Source organism: Salvelinus sp. IW2-2015, linkage group LG1 (genome assembly GCF_002910315.2).
Source record: "Salvelinus sp. IW2-2015 linkage group LG1, ASM291031v2, whole genome shotgun sequence".
Lineage (NCBI taxonomy): Eukaryota > Metazoa > Chordata > Actinopteri > Salmoniformes > Salmonidae > Salvelinus > Salvelinus sp. IW2-2015.
Window position 1 is genome coordinate 27,196,460 of NC_036838.1, and position 16,259 is coordinate 27,212,718.

Sequence of the window (16,259 nt, forward strand, 5' to 3'; positions counted from 1 at the left end):
AAATTTCAGGGGTTTTGGTGGTCTTCCTAAACCAGGATTCAGACACGGCTAAGACATCCGGGTTGGCAGAGTGTGCTAAAGCAGTGAATAAAACAAACTTAGGGAGGAGGCTTCTAATGTTAACATGCATGAAACCAAGGCTTTTACGGTTACAGAAGTCAACAAATGAGAGCACCTGGGGAATAGGAGTGGAGCTAGGCACTGCAGGTCCTGGATTAACCTCTACATCACCAGAGGAACAGAGGAGAAGTAGGATAAGGGTACGGCTAAAGGCTAATAGAACTGGTCATCTAGTACGTTRGGGTCAGAGTAAAAGGAGCAGGGTTCTGGGCGCGATAGAATATATTCAAGGCATAATGTACAGACAAAGGTATGGTAGGATGTGAGTACATTGGAGGTAAAACTAGGCATTGAGTAATGATGAGAGAGATATTGTCTCTAGAAACATTTAAACCAGGTGATGTCATCGCATATGTGGCAGGTGGAACTAAATGGTTGGTTAAGGCATATTGAGCAGGGCTAGAGGCTCTACAGCGAAATAAAACAATAATCACTAACCAGAACAGTAATGGACAAGGCATATTGACATTAGGGAGAGGCATTCGTAGCCGAGTGATCATAGGGATCCAGTCAGTAGTTGGGCTGGCTGGAGACACAGCGATTCAGACAGCTAGCAGGCCGGGGCTAGCAGATGGGCCTTAGAGGGACATCACGACAGAGGAAAGTCTGTTTCCGCCTCGTTGTGTCGTTCCGTCGATAGACCAGTCGTGATGGATTAGTAGGGTTCCGTGTAGCAGAGGGGTCCAATTGGCAAATGGATCTATTCAGATAACAGTCCAATATGCTCTAGATAGCTAGCGGGCCGCGGCTAGCAGATGGGCATTCAGGGGACGTCGCGACGTATGAGCCGGTTGAGTAACCCCCTCGAGCAGATTGCGTATTAGGTTGGGTGGAGGAGGTTTCGTCCTTTTTGAATTTCCTAACAATACGGGTCCTCCGCCAACTGTTTAAAGGTAGCCAATATGTTCAGCCTGTAAATTATGTAACCTCCCTTTCCATCAAATCTCTTCCGTAACGTTATCTATGATGGGAAATCGGGGAGGCAGGTAGCCTAGTGGTTAGAGCGTTGGGCCAGTAACCGAAAGGTTGCTGGATTGAATCCCCGAGCTGACAAGGTACAAATCTGTCGTTCTGCCCCTGACCAAGGCAGTTAACGCACTGTTCCCCAGTAGGCCGTCATTGTAAATAAGAATTTGTTCTTAACTGACTTGCCTAGTTAAATAAAGGATAAATGAAATAATTCACTGATCCTGAAGTGAGAATGGATGGAGGGTGCATTCATTCTATCTGTCCATTCAGAATCAGTCAAGAGACCCAGGGCATGGAACCCTTCCTGACAAGTGTATGAAGCCGTACACAAAATGTAAATATGAACACATACTAACAGATTCCCACCTGTAGCAGTGCGTCAGTGTCTCATTAGCCAAGGCTGTCCCGGATGATTAGCACAGAGTTAGTTAGTGTTTCCGTTGGCGCAAGGCCCAAACACACAGAGGTCTAATACACCAGTCACCTGGCTGTCATTACTTGGCTGTCATCACCTGGGCTTGGGTCTGGCTCACCTCACCTCATCTTACAGGATGCCATTGCCATTACTCATTAGAGCTCTTCTTGTCATCCTCTCTGCTCGCCTCTCAATTAGATGCAGGGCTGTTGTCACTCATTAGTACACAACCCGCTCTCTCGCTCGCTCTGTCTTTATGTTTTCAATTTCTTTGTGGGTCTCTCTCTCCCTTTCTCCCTTTCTCTCTTTCTGTCTCTCTCTGAGGACACACATGCAGCGCCACCAACATGTTACAAAGGATGACAAAAGTGTTGCATCACCTGTCTCCAAGTTGAATTATGCATTGTTCCTGTTGGCTCAAACATGTCTGATTTATTGATGAAAGGCAGGGAAGGCTTCCTGGTGTATATATCTCTGTCTCCATGATGTATTAAGTGCTCCTTTGTGGTGTAAAACCACATGACTGTTGAATGAACCTGGCAACAAAATTGCAGTCATGTAGGCTAGTGTTTTTGAGGTTCAATTTTGTTTGTATTATACTTCTGTTTCATTTCACACAAGCTCCTAAACCTTCTGTCCTTGAGACTGTCTCTGTCTTTCAAATGTTCAGACTGAGTGCTTGTGTTTCTGCTTGACTGCGCCTTGAGGCAGATTTGAGTACACTCTAAGAAAAAAAGGTGCTATCTAGAACCTAAAAGGGTCCCCATAGAACCATTTTTTCTTAGAGTATACTCAAGTATAGGCTTATATTTTTTAAGTATAGGCTTGTTAACCGAACCCTATCCACTAGTGGCCTGTATTTACTACAGCAATACTACAAACACTAGATAGGTGATGACTGAATTTGTGTTACTGTATTCAAGTACAGCTGCAGTGGATCTGAGAGGTGTGTGATGTAGCATGCCAACCAGCTTTAATTATCTCTCTGTCAGTGGAAATCTTGTTTGTTCTTTCTCTTCTCCTCTCTTTTCTTCTTTCTTTATTTTGTATTCAGACATACCCCCAAAAGTGTTTTGTGTTCTGAAAGCCCAAAAGTGAAATCTTCGGTCTTAAGTGTCCTGACTGGCACCACTGTCTGCAAGGCTCCACTGTCAGTTATCTGGAGTGGTACAGTTTGACAGTTGAAACACTGCTGCTGTTCCCTGCTATAGTTTTGTCAGTGCTTTTCTGACACATTTACCATGTTCCTCTGTGTGTGATATCTGTGCCTTCTGCCTCTGGCTGGTAAACAAGCGTTGCATCTCCTAAACACCCTGTCATGGAGATATGGAGATATTCTCACTGAACACAGAATCTGAGGCATTCTCACTGAACACAGAATCATCTTTTTACAAAGTCTATTTTCAACAGAGGTAGAAGTGCCAACATCCGTTTTCTTTCTTCTCCAGCTCCAAGCACAAATGTATTGTAGGAGTATACCCAGCAAACCGGGAATATTGGCAGAACATTAGCTAAGATTACCATGAAGTTCTAGTTAGGGTTTTTTCTAACATCAGGATGACAACATCTCAAAATCTTTCAAATAATGTTTTTGATTTAAAAAAAAATAAAGATGTTTAAAATTAAATGTTCTCCTAACATAAAAAAAAATCCCAGCAAATCAACGTTTTAAAGAACTCAGAAAGGCTGTTCTGTCAACATTCTTGCAACATCAAATTCATTTTTTGTGAAATCTGATACTAATATTATCTGAATGTCAGCACAACTGAACAGGTTTTTTGTTTGTTTTGGGTGTGTTTTGGGTGTGTTTTGGGTGTGTTTTGGGAACCTATCTCTTGTCATATCCCCACAATGTTCTCACCTTAATAAATATTTTAGGAACTTTTAAAGAACAGACAAAATGTGTTCTGGGAACGTTCTTGCAACATCAGGCGTATGTTTTATACAAACATTGTATAATCATCAGCACAACTGGACAGTTTTTGTGTTATGAGAACATTTGCCGCAACCTAACGAATGTTCTGGGAACTTCTGCAGAACCAATGTTGGTTTGCTGGGTACACTATAGATCATGTTTTTGTTTTTTTACACTAACCGCAAGGTAAAATACTTACTAAAAGGGACCTTCATCTTCTGTCAGGTTAAAAAGGCTAATTTATTTCCTCCCATCCCCAGTTCACTTRTATGCCATGAATATAATGACTTAACAATTCAATCTACAGTCTCTCGTCCAGTCCCACTTAACAATTTCCTCTCCCTGCAGGTAAGTAGCTGCTGTCTGCAGCGTTGAGCTGCGTTGTCCTTGAAAATAGCTTCCATTAAATCTGCCTGTGCTTTGTGCCTCCCAGTGTGGCGTCAGAGGGAAGTGGGAGGGTGTAAATGGCTCCGTTAGGGGAAGGAAAGATTATTTGGAATATATTAGATTTTTGCTTCGGTCTGGAGAAGAAGTGATAATCTATTTCTAAGGGACACAATGGGGGAGGGTTACTATCTAGTCCTTGAAGTTGAAATTGAAAATCAAGTAGGATCTATATCTGACAGAAGTATAGAATGGCTGTATTTATGAGTGTGTAGATAGATGTATTTACAAAAAACTAACTCAGTGGAAGCATGTTGTTTTCCCAGTTTAGAGATTGAAATTCGAGAAGTCCATATTTTGCCGAAATGTATTCCGCAGCCACACTGTTAGAWTGGAGGAGAGCGCTACACATCTCAGTCAAGTGATGATATCATATCAACCTATAGTGACTGTTCATTTTGAATATCAAAGATCAGAGCTAACTGGTGGAAGAGAAGGGGAATCCAAGGCATAGAGGAAAGCAACTATACCTCTCCAATGGAAAATACTTCTTAGCTGTTATCAAGTTCACAAATGTCCTAAAATCTGTGGACAGTTTACTTTCGGATGTGTTCAAACTATCAGTGACTTACTTGACTCATTCTTTTTAGCTCCTAGTTGAACAACTGGCCTCAAGCCATCATTAAGACAGGGTCTTTTTGAGATTGTCAACTAGGAATCAACTTCAACCATAAAGGTGCCATTCTGAAAGTTAGAGTTTAGGAGACAGGAGGCTAAAAGTAGTGGGAAGGAGATAGCCTTTGGTTCTGTCTGTTGCATTGACCTCTGATATAAATGGGAGAGAGAGAGCCCTGCTGGTAGCAGTACGGTGACACACACAACACACACACAAATATACACACACGCTGATGCAGTCTGCAGTGCTCCTTCACCCCCATCTCTCGTGTGTAGGAGGAAGAGTATTGCTCCTCTCAGTACGTCTGTCCCCCAGCAGTACAAGGTGTAATACTGTCCCTCTGACTACCACAAAGACTAGTGAKACTCAATTTTAACAATTAAATCCATTTTAATCCCACTTTGAAACATGATCCCACTTTGAAAATAAATTAAACCTTCGAGAAGAAAATAAGTTAAATTCAAAACTTCATAAACCTCCCATGATGTTCTCTGAAGCAACTTTTACCCTGAGGCAAAGAAAGTACAAAAGAATTGAAGACGAGCTTAAAGTGGATACGTATCTGGATGGTGTCTAATGTAGTAATTTACTATACAATGATAATGCCTAGCCTATTTTTCTCCAGTTTCCACCTTCCATCACCATATACTTACATTTAATTGTTTAATTTCTACAAACAGTAGTGCTGGAAGGGGAGAATGGAGCACAGGGAAGGCAGTATACGGGCCTCTTGCATATATACAGTATATGTGTTATATGTACAGTGCCTTCAGAAAGTATTCACACCCCTTGCCTTTTTCCACATTTTGTTGTGTTACAAAATTAGATTAATATGGATTTAATTGTAATTTTTTATCAAGGATCTACACAAAATGTATGGAGAATAAAACACTCATATATCTTGATTAGATATATTAGTATTCTACCCCGAGTCAATACATGTTAGAATCACCTTTGGCAGTGTTTACAGCTGTGAGTCTTTCTGGGTAAGTCTCTAAGAGCATTGTACACCTGGATTGCACAATATTTGCCCATTATTCTTTAAACAATTATTCAGGCTCTGTCAAGTTCGTTGTTCATCATTGCTGGACAGCCATTTTCAAGTCTTGCCATAGATTTTCATGCCGATTTAGGTGAAAACTGTAACTAAGCCACTCAGGAACATTCAATGTCGTCTTGGTAAGCAACTACAGTGTACAGTTGAAGTCGGAAGTTTACATACTCTTAGGTTGGAGTCATTAAAACTATTTTTTCAACCACTCCACAATTTAACAAACTATAGTTTTGGCAAGTCAGTTAGAACATCTACTTTAATGCATAACACAAGTCATTTTTCCAACAATTGTTTACAGAAAGATTATTTCACTTATAATTCACTGTATCACAATTCCAGTGGGTCAGAAGTTTACATACACTAAGTTGACTGTGCCTTTAAACAGCTTGGAAAATTCCAGAAAATTATGTCATGGCTTTAGAAGCTTCTGATAGGCTAATTGACATCATTTGAGTCAATTGGAGGTGTACGTGTGGATGTATTTCAAGGCCTGCCTTCAAACTCAGTGCCTCTTTGCTTGACATCATGGGAAAATCTAAAGAAATCAGCCAATCAGACCGTAGAAAAACATTTGTAGACCTCCACAAGTCTGGTTCATCCTTGGGAGCAATTTCCAAACGCCTGAATGTACCACGATCATCTGTACAAACAATAGTACTGTCACGTCCTGACCTTAGTTCCTTTTTTATGTCTCTATTTTGGTTTGGTCAGGGCGTGAGTTGGGGTGGGCATTCTATGTTTWTCATTCTATGTTTTGTATTTCTATGTGTTTGTCCTGGTATGGTTCCCAATCAGAGGCAGCTGTCTATCGTTGTCTCTGATTGAGAACCATACTTAGGTAGCCTTTTCCCACCTGGTGTTGGTGGGTAGTTGTTTCCTGTTTTGTGTTGTGTCACCTTTCAGGACTGTTTTGATTTTCGTTGTTTCACTTTTGTTATTTTATATTTAGTGTTCAGTGTTCAGTTTTAATAAATTTAACATGGACACTGCATTTTGGTCCGATCTTGCATTTTGCATTTTGGTCCGATCTTTCCTATTCCTCGTCCGAAGAAGACGACGATCGTTACAAGTACGCAAGTATAAACACCATGGGACCACGCAGCTGTCATACCACTCAGGAAGTAGACGCGTTCTGTCTCCTAGAGATGAGTGTACTTTGGTGCGAAAAGTTCAATTCAATCCCAGAACGCGTCTTTTTGTGAAGATGCTGGAGGAAACAGGTACAAAAGTATCTTTATCCACAGTAAAACAAGTCCTATATCGACATAACCTGAAAGGCCGCTCAGTAAGGATGAAGCCACTGTTCCAAAACCAGACTACGGTTTGCAACTGCACATGGTGACAAAGATCGTACTTTTTAGAGAATTGTCCTCTGGTCTGATGAAACAAAAACTATAACTGTTTGGCCATAATGACCATTTATGTTTGGAGGATAAAGGGGGAGGCTTGCAAGCCGAAGAACACCATCCCAACCGTGAAGCACGTGGTTGCAGCATCATGTTGTGGGGGTGCTTTGCTGCCGGAGGGACTGGTGCACTTCACAAAAAAATGGCATTATGAGGCAGGGAAATTATGTGGATACATTGAAGCAACATCTCAAGACATCAGTCAGGAAGTTAAAGCTTGGTCGCAAATGGGTCTTCCAAATGGACAATGACCCCAAGCATACTTCCAAAGTTGTGGCAACAATGTCAAGGTATTGGAGTGGCCATCACAAAGCGCTGACCTCAATTTATAGAAAATTTGTGGGCAGAACTGAAAAAGCGTGTGCGAGCAAGGTGGCTTACAAACCTGACTCAGTTACACCAGCTCTGTCAGGGGGAATGGGTCAAAATTCACCCAACCTATTGTGGGAAGCTTGTGGAAGAGTACCTGAAACATTTGACCCAAGTTAAACAATGTAAAGGCAATGCTACCAAATACTTCTGAACTTCTGGGAAATTGATAAATAAATAAAAGCTGAAATAAATAATTTTCTCTACTATTATTCTGACATTTCACATTCTTAAAATAAACTGGTGATCCTAACTGACATAAGACAGGGAATTTTTAACTAGGATTAAATGTCAGGAATTGTGAAAAACTGAGTTTAAATGTATTTGGCTAAGGTGTATGTAAACTTCCGACTTCAACTGAATATTTGGCCTTGTGTTTTAGGTAATAGTCCTGCTGAAAGGTGAATTTGTATCCCAGTGTCTGTTGGAAAGCAGACTGAACCAAGTTTTCCTCTAGGATTTTGCCTGTGCTTAGCTCTATTCCGTTTATTTTTATTCGCCTAAAAAAACTCCCTAGTCCTTGTTGATGACAAGCATACCCATAACATGATGCAGCCACCACCATGCTTGAAAATATGAAGAGTGGTAGTCAGRGATGTGTTGTGTTGGATTTGCCTTGTATTAAGGACAAAAAGTTAATTTCTTTGCCAATTTTTCTTGCGGAGTTACTTTCGTGCCTTATTGTAAACAGGATGCATGTATGTGGTTGAATCTGTGCTTGAAATTCACTACTCAACTGAGAGACCTCACAGTTGTATGTGTGGGGTACAGAGATGGGGTAATCATTTCAAAATCATGTTGAACACTATTATTGCACACAGAGTGAGTCCATGCAACTTATTATCTGACTTGTTAAGCAAATGTATTTAGGCTTACTATAACAAAGGTTTTGAATAATTATTGACTCAAGACATTTTAGCTTTTCATTTTAGGGAACCACACATGCGGAGATCATCCGTTCACCTACTTTGCGTCTCAAAGACACGGCGGTTGGAATCAAAAATCTCAAATTTGGACTCATCAAACCAAAGGACAGATTTCCACCGGTCCAATGTCCATTGCTTGTGTTTCTTGGCCCAAGCAAGTCTCTTCTTCTTATTGGTGTCCTTTAGTAGTGGTTTCTTTGCAGCAATTTGACCATGAAGGCCTGATTCACGCAGTCTCCTCTGAACAGTTGATGTTGAGATGTGTCTGTTACTTGAACTCTGTGAAGCATTTATTTGGGGTGCAATCTGAGGTGCAGTTAACTCTAATGAACTTACCCTCTGCAGCAAAGGTAACTCTGGGTCTTCCTTTCCTGTGGCGGTCCTCATGAGAGCCAGTTTCATCATAGCACTTGATGGTTTTTGTGACTGCACTTGAAGAAACTTTCAAAGTTCATGAAATTTTACACATTGTCTGACCTTCATGTCTTAAAGTAATGACGGACTGTCGTTTCTCTTTGCTTATTTGAGCTGTTCATGCCATAATATGGACTTGGTCTTTTACCAAATAGGGCTATCTTCTGTATACCACCCGTACCTTATTGGCTCAAACGCATTAAGAAGGTAAGAAATTCCACAAATTAACTTTTAACAAGACACATCTTTTAATTAAAATGCATTCCAGGTGACTACCCCATGTGGTTGGTTGAGAGAATGACAAGAGTGTGCAAAGCTGTCATCAATGCAAAGGGTTGCTACTTTGAAGAATCTCAAATATAAATTATATTTTGATTTGTTTAACACTTTTTTGGTTACTACATGATTCCATATGTGTTATTTCACCGTTTTGATGTCTTCACTATTATTCTACAATGTAGAAAATAGTAAAAAAAAAMAAAGAAAAAGCCTTGAATGAGTAAATGTGTCCAAACTTTTGACTGGTACTGAGGTGGACAGACACTTGTGTGAAATCACAGCATGTGTCTGTGTCTGACGAATGTTCCTCCAGCCAAGTTCTCGGTTGTTGAGCCAGTTAGAACAGAACAGAGGAGATGGGCTGGGAGGCTCAAGGGCAGTGGACGGGGAGGTTAGTGGTGGCCCATGGGGGTCTAGTCTAAAGAACCAAAGAGATGGGAGGCTTTGGTGGGCCTCATGGAAAGATCATCAGGTGCGATCCCTACAGTATTTTATTTATTTTATTTCACCTTTATTTAACCGGGTAGACTAGTTGAGAACAAGTTCTCATTTACAACTGCGACCTGGCCAAGATAAAGCAAAGCAGTTCGACACATACAACAACACAGAGTTACACATGGAATAAACAAACATACAATCAATAATACAGTAGAAAAATCTATATACAGCATGTGCAAATGAGGTAAGATAAGGGAGGTAAGGCAATAAATAGGCCATGGTGGCGAAGTAATTACAATAAAGCAATTAAACACTGGAATGGTAGAATGTATTCTTCCCTCCCAAATCTCTTTGATTGGTGTTGGTAACAGGGATGGGAGTTTCCTGATTGATTAAAACTGTTCTCCTTTTTTGACATTATCCGCTATTCACAAATTGTTAATTGACCTACACCGCAACTAATATTATGAATTTCCTAATTGTCTTTGTAGTCCTGATAGCATCTCTGTAGTGATGACTGTGTTCTGATGCCTATTGCCTCTAGGGAATGGATGGATGTCCTCAGCCCTCCCATTATTCCTCCTAGCCAGAAGAAAGGGAAGGGGTCAGAGGGCACAGGGGACCATCGGAGGGGACCCCCGACCAGAGGTACAGGCTTGGCTCAACAGACACACGCACACACATGCACACACACACACACACACACACACACACACACACACGTAAACCTATAGAATCCATATTGTTTTTTATTCTCAGAAACCTGTGAAATGGCACCACCGTCACATTCTGCTAATGGAAATGTTTCACAGGTGTCAGAAGTTAGGCAGGCTGAAATGTTACGGCTCTCTTTAAAGAAGACACAGGGTGGAAACGAGGCAGAGCGAGGAGACCCATAAAACTAGGACCAATTAGGGCTATAGATCCCAGGAGGCTGCAGCTTTCTGTTCTCCCCGTGACTCCACAGGTCAGAGACAGTCTCGTTACAAGGCTGCGCTTCTAAAGACACGCCTGCCGGGGTTAATTGGCAAAACCTTTCCAATTTACAACATCATTTTAAACCTCTGACACATTGTGTCTCATAATTAGTTTTCATTATCATCCATTGGAGTTTCCAATTAGACACAATGTTTCTCCCAGAGCATTCCATTACCTTTTTAAGTAGTTAACTGCCCGTCAATTTAACAACTAAAATAATGGCGGTTAAAGCAAGGGGTTGGAAATTACATCACCTTTTTATTTAACAGCTTTCAGAATGTGTCTGTGCGGTATTCTGAGGTATGAGGATCCTAAACGTGGCTGTGCTGATTGATGTGAAGAAAGTGTCTGAAATGAAGTTAAGAAGTTAAGATTCACCTGGGTCCCAAGGTCAGCAGACCCTTACAGCCTACCAGGAATCATTTAATTCCGCTAAATAGTTCTGTTCACAGGGTAGTAGGGGTACAGATTCATGGCTTACACGGCATGTGTCTGGTGTTGGCAGTCTCTTCAGTCGTGCACTTACAGTTCATACAGGGTCTTGTTCAGTTCTCGACAAAAGGAATATTTCCTAAGAGGAAATCAGAATGCTTGTTCAGTCCAAAGGAGGCTGGTAGGAGGAGCTATAGGAGGATGYGCTCATTGTAATGGCTGGAATGGAATAAATGGAACAGTCGAACGTGGTTTCCATATGTTTGATGTGTTTGATATAGGGTTACCAAAAGAGGGAATATTATTGGAAACTTTCTAAGTTTACCAGTAAACTACCAGAATTTTGGTATATTTCAAGGATTTTATGTAATTTAGCACAAGACATCTAGTGGCCCTTTTGGGTACTTCAAATTATCACAGGTGTCTGTAATAATCACGTGTAAAATATATTAAATAAGATGATTTTAAAATAAAAAATAGAATGACACAGTTGTAAAACATTATATTAAATATAAATCATCAACTTAGTGAACACCATTGGTGTTTAATATGAGGGCTTCAGCATGAAATATCCTTTATATATTTTTTCACACATTTTATTTATTTTACTATGTCAATATGTATTTGATGTCAATATTTTGGCGTCAAACTGGTGGCAGTTGTGAACCCAGTCAATAGTTAGAAGAGTTGCAGAGTTAATTGAAAATAACGCCATTGTTGATTAGATGCCTTTTTCATTAATTAGGCTATTTCTCTTGAACGATATGGTCTATCCACTAGAAACTCATGGACAATATGGACACAGATATAATAAATGAATACTATATATGAATTTTTTAAAAGTTATTCAGGTATAAATTACCAAAGTTAGAATAGATTGCCATCGATTTTCTGTTAATTACAAAACTTTGGTAAATTCCAGGTAGCTTTACAACCCTAGTTTGATACCGTTGCATTTATTCCATTTCAGCCATTACAATGAGCCCGTTCTCCTATAGCTCCTCCCACCAGCCTCCTCTGGTTCAGTTGTACTCTTCTATTTATATATGGGGGGTAATTTATAATGTAGCAAGCTAAATGACCGAGTGGCGCAGCGGTCTAAGGCACTGCATCTCGGTGCTAGAGGCATCACTGCAGACCCTGGTTCGATCCTGGGCTGTATCACAACCGGCCGTGATCGGGAGTCTCATAGGGAGGCGCACAATTGGCCTAATGTCGTCCTGGTTAGGGGAGGCCGGGGTAGGCCATCATTGTAAATAAGAATTTGTTCTTAACTGACTTGCCTAGTTAAATAAAGGTTAAAATAAAAAATTATTAAACGCCACCTTTGCAATCTCATCAAAAGGTTTGGCACTTGTGAGGAAAAAAATGACAAAGGAAATAAAAAGGGTTGGACTGTAACGCTCGTCTTTCTCCTCATCTGAAGAGGAGCAAGGATCGGACCAATATGCAGCGTAGTTTAAAGACATAACCACGTTTATTTAAACGAAGACGAAAAACACTTGAACAAACTACAAAATAACAAACGACGTGAACAGACCTGAACTTGAGAACAAAACACATGAACGCACGAACAGGACGGAACACACGAACCGAAACGAAACAGTCCCGTGTGGTACAAACACTGACACAGGAACAATCACCCACAAACAAACAGTGAGAACAGCCTACCTTAATATGGTTCTCAATCAGAGGAAACGTAAAACACCTGCCCCTAATTGAGAACCATATCAGGCTAATACATTGAATCCAACATAGAAACACATAACATAGAATGCCCACCCCAACTCACGCCCTGACCATACTAAACAAAGACAAAATAAAGGAAATAAGGTCAGGAACGTGACATGGACCTCTTAATGTAACCGGTTAAGGTGTTGGAAATTGGAATAGTAGGGAGCCAGGTTGATGTCCCAGTCGGGCTACCCCCCCTGGTGTGTGTGCATGTTATGGTATGTCATAACTGCATGTTCCTCCTGTTTGTGTTTCAGGGGCTGATGGATCAGTGAATGGAGGAAATGAGGACGAGGAGGAGTACCTGAATCTGCTCTATGATCCCTCTCTTAACTGCTACTTTGATCCCCAGTCTGGGAAATACTATGAGCTGGTCTAATTCATCAAGCTTTTTTATGAGCAAAATGCAGGAAAAGAACAGAATGTTCATGTTCACTGCTGGAAAAATAGATTTTTTTTGTTTTACTTAATTACGCTTTTCTGAACTATTAATGAGCCTTAGAAAATATTTATACCATTCTGTTATCCTCGGTTGTATTTAATATGGAATGGTGAGGATGCTCTTGTAATTAATTGTTTATACAGTGACTTTTTTAAGTGTTCTGTACTGTATAGTGTGTATGCAGTAGTGTGTGTGTCATGTGTGTCCTCTACACATATTTGTGATTAAACGTGTTTGTTTTATCCTTGGCTCAAATGTTTTTGTCCTTTGTTCAATTTAAGTGGTTAGACTTAGCCAGGGGCGGACTGGGAGAAGAATTTGGCCCTGGCATTGGATCCACACCAGCCCACGCCAACTCGCCGTATCTGTCTCAGCATCTTCTCTGCTGTCACTCTGTGCTTCTTCTTGTTCTCTGTTTGTCTGTCTGTGTCTGTCTTGCCTGTCTGCTTAAGCCTTATACGTTATAAAAGCCAAGCCAATGAATTAGGCTATATTGCAGATGAGTTCCTGTCAAATGTGTTCCCCTGAATCAACAGTAAGTGTTAATTACTATTACAGGGCATCAGACTAACATTTAGTGCCACCAACTTTTACAGTTGGTGGCACCGGCCCATGTTTTAGTTTGACCCAAATCATAAGCAATCATCTTATAAAGTAATTCATAGTGCTTTATTAATATTAAGAAGTATAATAAATACACTACTGAGGTAGGCCTATTCAAGAAATTAGTTGTTTCATCTAATATGTCCAAGAAAAAAATATTTTGGTGTGTGTCAATTTCAACCAGCCCATCTAACAATAAAATTATCCAGCCCATCTGGCATTTTCCAGAAGTGCCAGATGGCCAATCCGCCCCTGGACTTTGCCTACACAAGGCTTACAAGACAAATCAGGACTGCACTTAAATAGATGATCTTCATTTTTCCTGCACTCACTCTATTACTATGGAGCAATATATTTCTGTTGATTTCACTGCTTATGAAATGTTAATATTATATTATAAACATTTATTTCAGACAATTCCCCCCCAAATATTCCCTCAATTTATGCAGCTGTTACATGGAATTTGTACTTTTCCCCATTCAAGAAACATGCAAAACTCAATCATGCAATATAGCCTACCTTTACAATCTTGTCCTCTCGAACTTCCCTAAATAAGGCATTCCACCTCCTCCAATCAGAAAAGCCTTTCGTTTCCACGTAAACAGGTGAAAAACCCAACCAGGAAGTAAACAATAATGGCGATGACTTCAAGAAAAATTGTTTCTAATGTTTTAAAACTATTTCTTATTTTCTTTATTCAACAAACACTTTGTGAGAGACCCACCACTAGTTTATCTTTAACCCAGAAGTTATCGGAGGACAGGAATGGGATCCATATGAGAAGTGTCACCCCCACAAAGTCGTCAACTCAACAGGTGAAGTAGCTGTAGCATATCCGTTGTCTGTCAATGTAATCGTTGTTGACAGTTGTACATATGCACACACCTAGGCATTCGGTTAAATGGCAATCACATTTGTGACATTTCATTTCTCAAATTAAATTCCATATCTTTGTCGTTCAATAGGCAAGACTGCACCCGGGGGTCATTGCAGCTGTGATATTCGTTACATTTGCTGCAGTTCTTGCTGCAGTTTTTATCATCAGAAAATACTGCTTTCCCCGCAGGTATTTGTGATATTGATATGGATCATCAATAGAGCTGTGTTGGCCTTTCTATTTTAGATCATTATAGATCTTAATATCATGAAAGACAACATCAAACATGTTGCCTGCCTGGAGGTCCAGTATTCTGGATGTTGGCTGCATGTCAATACGAATGGAGCCTTTTTAAGGATTWATGATTGCCTTCATGAGGTTGTTCATTATGCTCATTTTATGTTATTTCATCAATGAGTAAACTTGCTTATCAGGTGTAGTGCCCAGGGTACTATCATAATGAACTGCTTAAGTCATAGTCTCAATAATAAATCATGTAAATGTTAAACAGTGTTTTCTTTTCAGCGAGGCCACATACAGGTACTCAGTGCTGAGGCGGATGGAGGCTGAGGGGTCAGGAGGGACTGAGGAGGATGGGCCCTACACGCTGGGGGAGGACTCTGATGAGGTTGGTGGACCTGGTCCTGTGTCTCTGTCATCCTCCTCCTCACTATAGTGGTGTAGGGGTGAAGTTGCCCCAGGACGCTGATCTTGGGTCAGTTTTGCATTTTCCCTTCCGTTGGTTAAGGTTAAGATTGGGGGAAGAGAAGCTGATCCTAGATTTGCATCTTGGAGAAATATTACCCCTGAGCCACTATAGTCTACTCCAGAACAGCTGTCTTACTCAGGGGGTGGAGAAAATTACATTTTAGAGACTACAAAAGTTTTGGCAACACCTAAGTTATACCATAGGCTATATGATAGTAATTTTACCTGCATGGACAGTACTTGGCTGCTAAACATTGGGACATGACAGGCCATTTATTTCATAGGTCTAGCCTACTATATATTTTTTCAGTGCTTGTGGGTGTTTTTGCTGTGATAAGAGATCTAGTTGTGTCTTTCTTCTCTTTTCTCCCCTCCAACAGGATATGTTGGAGTGAATCATCACTCGGATGACACTGCTCTGCGCTCAGGTTAGCTGAGGTCGACTGGGGTGTGTGTGTGTGTGTGTGTGTGTGTGTGTGTGTGTGTGTGTGTGTGTGTGTGTGTGTGTGTGTGTGTGTGTGTGTGTGTGTGTGTGCATTCGCTAAGCTGTTACCTCTTCTTCTCCTTGCACCCCTTCCAGTCTACATGCACCCGAAATGGCTGGGCTCTTTTGCATTGACTAGTTACAACAGGGCTATTATCCACTGATGCTGGTTTTAATTCAGGGAATTGTTGTCATGACATGCATACCTTATTCTACACATCTGGACTGTTAATAATATTTTAAAATATACAACCGATACCAATGGCAAGCAGACCAGAAGAACCATTCTTCACAAGTATAGATGCTGTGTCTGCACTGTGTACCGCAATCAAATCTTTCTATTTGTTACTGACCTCTTCAAGCACTGTTTCAGTTGTTGAGTATTGTTGTGTCATCTTTAAGTATTATTCACACATTTAATGTAAAGTATGTGGTACTATGTTAACTTAACACAGCTGCCCAGGTTTTGTCTTTAAGACACAAGCTGTTGTGGTTACGTCCTTTAATTATTATAATTTTTTGTCATTTAGCAGACACTCTTATCCAGAGTGAGTGAGTGCATACGTTTTTCGTTGTTTATTTTCTTCTTTATATTATATAAACATGTTGTATAAATGTATTTCCCCCTGAGCAAAA

General features: G+C 40.5%; 1 protein-coding gene across 1 annotated transcript in view; it reads left to right on the plus strand.

The window, feature by feature from the left end:
- cfap20dc (CFAP20 domain containing) overlaps window positions 1–13,182 on the plus strand; it is a 58,815-nt gene extending 45,633 nt beyond the window's left edge. Inside the window, 2 exon segments of the mRNA XM_023992617.2 lie at window positions 9,910–10,013; window positions 12,767–13,182. Coding sequence (XP_023848385.2) covers window positions 9,910–10,013; window positions 12,767–12,888 — 226 coding nt within the window. The 3' untranslated portion in view covers window positions 12,889–13,182.
- Window positions 13,183–16,259: the final 3,077 nt, after the last annotated feature.